We start from the raw sequence: 4,602 nt of genomic DNA on the forward strand, positions 1-4,602 counted from the left end.
ACTGCGAAATCCCAAAACCACGCCGAACATGGCAACATGTAAACAAAAACATTGACGGACCAAGAACGACAACTCGCTGATTTTTTTTTTAATTTTTAAATGCATGTCTGCTTCAATTTTAATATTTACATTCAAACACAACATTTTGTTTTAAATAGTTATTTTAATTCAAATACTTATAAGTATAAAGTATACTGACTGTTGATTTTAAAACTGAATTTTACCAAAGAGAATTCGTGTTATTATGAATAGGAATTAATACCGGCAATAATTTTTTTTCCTCAATGCACAGTTATTTTATTTCCCTCTTAGATGATATTAAGTATGGTCATTAAATCAACAGAAAAGGTTGTAGGGTCCATTGCGTGGTTTGGAATACAAAAAAGAGAATTAATCGTATATCATCTATTTAGAATTCAAATAAGAAATATTTAAAAAAGAAAAAAAGAGAAAAGCAATATTTTCTTCAATACATTATAATTTCTCGGACACAATGACAATAGTTAAAATTTACTTTTGTGGAATATTTATTTGATATAACTGTAAGGGTTTAAAAGAATTCTTTAAATTGAAACTTTTCCATCTTTCATTTTATTTGATTGTTATTATTCCTCAGTTAATGATAAAGTTGAAAATTTATTTATTTTGTTACCAAATAAAGTAACGAAAATGCTGTTAATTATAGACTCTAGTTTGTGAGGAAAATCAGTTTATTTGATATGTTTTAAATCTGCCAGATTTAAAAACTCAATTTACCATTCTACATGTATTTAGTTTTACAATTATGAGAAGGAAAGAAAAATATTATATCTCTAACATCTAAATATAAAAGATATTTAAGCAAACACATTTTGTATACTTCATTTATTCAGAAAACAGACAAGAACCCCTTTTTAAGTTTAACTTGATTTCAGATTTGGTGACACCGATTGGTTTCATTAAAATATCAATCGTTCATTTAAAGCAATTCAAAAAGGAAAAAAAATTCTATATAGTCATTAGAATCGCATTGAATGGATGAATAAATAAATGAAGAACAAAAGAGAAAAAATCATTTATACGCACGTAACAGAATGAGTTTCTTCTAATCGCATCTTCTTGGGCCTTCTGGCGTTGCTTTGCGCTTGTCAGAAAGGCCTGAGAAGTTGTGATTGGAGTTACTTCACGTTTGAGGTTTGTCACTCATGACATGAATTATTTCGAGGATTTTTTGAGAAGTATATTTTAGATAACTACTCAAATAGCATGATTCAAAATCGCAACTTGAGAAAAAAAAGGGGGATGTGCATCTTACTGAGTAACATACAATCTGAATATACCATGAACTTTACTTTTTTGTACAAAAATTGTAATTTTAACTTTTAGGTTTCAAAAAATTTATTTTGCAAGAAAAAATCATGGCAATATAATTTAGATATTTTATGTAAAAACGTTTGAATATTAATATTTAGCACTGAAAAAATCCTGCAAATTAATGCACGTAAAGTTTTATTTTGTCTTCTTTAATATATTCTTATTTCTTGGCAAGGAAAAAAATCCTGAATAAAAATATGCACAGCAAGATATTTAATAATAAATGTGTAGATTTGAACATCCTTCCAACACAATAAAAAGTACTTCATAAATCTTGTTTCTTTATGATTTTTGTAAGCAGCTTTAAAATTGAATATTTTAAATTTTGCATAGTTTTATTCAAATATACTACATGTATAAAAATTGAATTGTATTAAATGATTTTGAAGTTAGAGTTTCTGACCATTTCAAAAAAGCTTACGAGTGACATACAATATACATAAAAGTGTCGGGTTTGGTAAACCAAAAACGCTTACCCATTAAACAAAAACATAGCAACACCGTGAACACGAAAATGTACAATGGTACATTGTGTGAAGTGGCGTATCTTGTCAGCGAAGGCCGCAGTGGTTTATCAAATAAAGTATCCGAATGCTTTAACAGTTTCGAGCATTTTCCATACATAACCGCCACTTTTATCTTCCTTCTTTTTTGCTGTTATGATCTTCGGGATCGAAGATCTGGTGGAAAAGATGTATGGGTAAGTCCAGTCGCTGTCTTCGAGGATGGAGAATATCACAGACTTTTGATTGGACCATTATATCACTTCGACAAATGCCACTTGATGCTGAACATAGCCCTTCTTGCTGTTAAGTCAGCTATTTTAGAACAGATATACAGACCGGGTTATCTTTTATATATGATGGTTGTTTTCACATTTCTCAGCAGCTTATTCTGTACATTTCTTAGAATTTTATCAGCTCTGTTTTACAAGGACATGGAGAAAAACCTTGTTCGAGGATGCGTGGGCATTTCAGGTAAACGACGTAAATACTCTAATACTTTTGTAAATAAAAAGAAATTAATTTAATTTGCAATGTCATCATTTATTTATTTTAATAAAAACACACATTAAAAATAATATATCTAACTTAATTATTTGTTATAATTTGGTAATGATATCTATAGCTACTTCAACTTATGACCAACATTTTTTATTTTATGTGTATTTTTTTTATTTCTTATCTCAATTTAATTTTTTACAGGAGTGATATTTGCATTGAAAGTTCTGATATCTGACTTTACGAAAGTCGATGAATTTGTTTATTGGATCGAGCTGGTTGTGATACACATTACATCGCCAGATACGTGTTTCACGTGTAAGAAACCGTTCTCTCTTTCTCTCTCTCTCTCTAGTTGTTTGTCTGACTGTCTAGTTATTTACCAGTATCTCAATGGCGGATTCAAGGGGGGGGGGGGGGTGCCGGAAAAAAAACAAACCTTTCAATATTTTTTCAAATGTCATTTTAAGTCATGTTACTTAAATGAGGCTCTATCCTAACCCAATTTTTGCTCAAAGTGTGAAATATACAGCAACTACGTAACAGAAATGAACGCACACAATACACAGAGGCCAGTAGGGAAATCGTGATCTAGTGAAGACACAAGGTCATATACCAACAACCAAAACGGCGCATAGTTACTGTACTGTTTTGGTATTGCTTCACAGTAGTATTCTCGCATTTTTTTCAAGCATTTTTTTTTTCTGATAAATGAATGTTACTTTATTGAACTAAGTTCTTAAACTATATGACTTTTTACATATTAAAAAATGAATTAGTACAATATTTTTACAATCAGGATGGTTTACTACTGAGAAAGTAAACCCCTCTATTGTAACAGTTGACCAGTTGTTTACCCCCTCCCCCCTCCAGAAAAAAAATTAATGAATAAAAAAATTCCCTTTTCAACAATTTTCCAAACTAATTTATATTAAATCCTCGATATGTAATATCATTATTTGTTCATATTCCAAATTATATCGATAGTATATTAAATTAAGTTGAAAAGAAGTAGATGTAATCAGGCTTCTACATAGAATCCAAATTTTCTGTGTTAAAAAATTGCAAATTAGTTGTATTTTGGAAGTCAGAACCTGACAGCGACACATTAAACACATTAAACGTCCATTTAGAACGCTGCCGATATTCCTAAATTATAAGTAAGATTGAACACTTTTTTTTTTTTTTTGGAAAAGTCTCATTTTTAATGTTTATGTTTAAAAAAAATCCCAAAATTTTATTTTTCAAATTCTTCAAAATTTTTGACGGTCGGTCTTGAAAAACAACTAATTTTAAAAAAAAGTGGCCATTGAGAAAGAAAAAAAACTAAACTAATTCAATCTAAAATGCTGAAAAAATGCACCATTTTGATCCATTTTAAACAAAACTTTTGTGGGAGAGGCCCCCGAACCCCCACCCGTGGGAGGTGGCACCCATACCTTCCTCTTCGGCCCTTCAGGCCTCCTCCCCCCTTTCATGAACTTCCGGATCCGCCAATGTATCTAAGTTAATTCATAGAGTCATAGCGAGTTGTAAATATGTAATTTTCTATTTCAGCCCATCTTGGTGGAATATTAGTTGGGGTGCTATACAAGTACACTTTTCTCCAGCGCCTTATGTATTTTGGAAGTCTAGACAACTTTGCTTTACGAAGTAGCGGTGCATGAAATATTGGAGGTTCTATTGCATCCTCTTGACTGTACAAATGTATAGAGGGTTCCGTACGTATCTTTACCAAAGTACTACATCTTGAGAGTTTTGCAAAGCATGGAATATGGAATAGGTTCGTTTCTGTGGGATTTTATGTGCAATGCTGCTGTGTATTTTACTCAAGTCATTTGAATCTCCAAGTGTTGTATTTAAAGGAAAAAACATTAGTTTGCAGCAGAACAAGAGAATGATCATCGAGAACAACAATATTATGATGAATATTAACCTTTAGCTGAGTGACCAATGTTGATTTTTCTGTAATAATCACAATTTTACATCAACAAATAGAAATGAATTTAAGCAAATTTTGAGTTTAGTTCCATCTACTTGATCAATACATAGGACTCAAGGCGGGTGTGACCGGCCAACAGGGGATGCTTACTCCTCCTAGGCACCTGATCCCACCTCTGAAATTTCCAGGGGTCCGTGTTTATACCCTCTTCACATATTTGTATTGTTTGTGGATTTTTTAAGATCAATCACTGTTCGTTATCTTTACCTTTTACATTGTTAATGATGAAAATTTGTAGAGGACAGA

At 31.3% G+C, this 4,602-nt stretch overlaps 1 protein-coding gene across 1 annotated transcript; it reads left to right on the plus strand.

The window, feature by feature from the left end:
* The first annotated feature begins 1,886 nt into the window (after nt 1-1,886).
* LOC133193816 (rhomboid-related protein 4-like) lies at nt 1,887-4,341 on the plus strand. The gene is made up of 3 exons (XM_061329748.1): nt 1,887-2,330; nt 2,559-2,672; nt 3,912-4,341. Exons 1-3 carry the CDS (start codon nt 2,138-2,140, stop codon nt 4,019-4,021), a joined length of 417 nt encoding a protein of 138 aa, XP_061185732.1. The 5' UTR covers nt 1,887-2,137; the 3' UTR covers nt 4,022-4,341.
* Nucleotides 4,342-4,602: the final 261 nt, after the last annotated feature.

The sequence above is a fragment of the Saccostrea echinata genome, unplaced genomic scaffold (genome assembly GCF_033153115.1).
Source record: "Saccostrea echinata isolate AGI-Se365-2 ecotype Australia unplaced genomic scaffold, CSIRO_AGI_Sech_v1 ptg000028l, whole genome shotgun sequence".
Taxonomy (NCBI): Eukaryota; Metazoa; Mollusca; class Bivalvia; order Ostreida; family Ostreidae; genus Saccostrea; species Saccostrea echinata.

What these genes read in the sequence shown, in the direction of transcription:
- LOC133193816 (XM_061329748.1), top strand. Translation starts at nt 2,138, where the DNA reads ATGCTGAACATAGCCCTTCTTGCTGTTAAGTCAGCTATTTTAGAACAG. An exon ending in AGGATGCGTGGGCATTTCAG is followed by an intron (nt 2,331 to 2,558) that starts GTAAACGACGTA and finishes AATTTTTTACAG; the next exon opens with GAGTGATATTTGCATTGAAA. An exon ending in GCCAGATACGTGTTTCACGT is followed by an intron (nt 2,673 to 3,911) that starts GTAAGAAACCGT and finishes TTTCTATTTCAG; the next exon opens with CCCATCTTGGTGGAATATTA.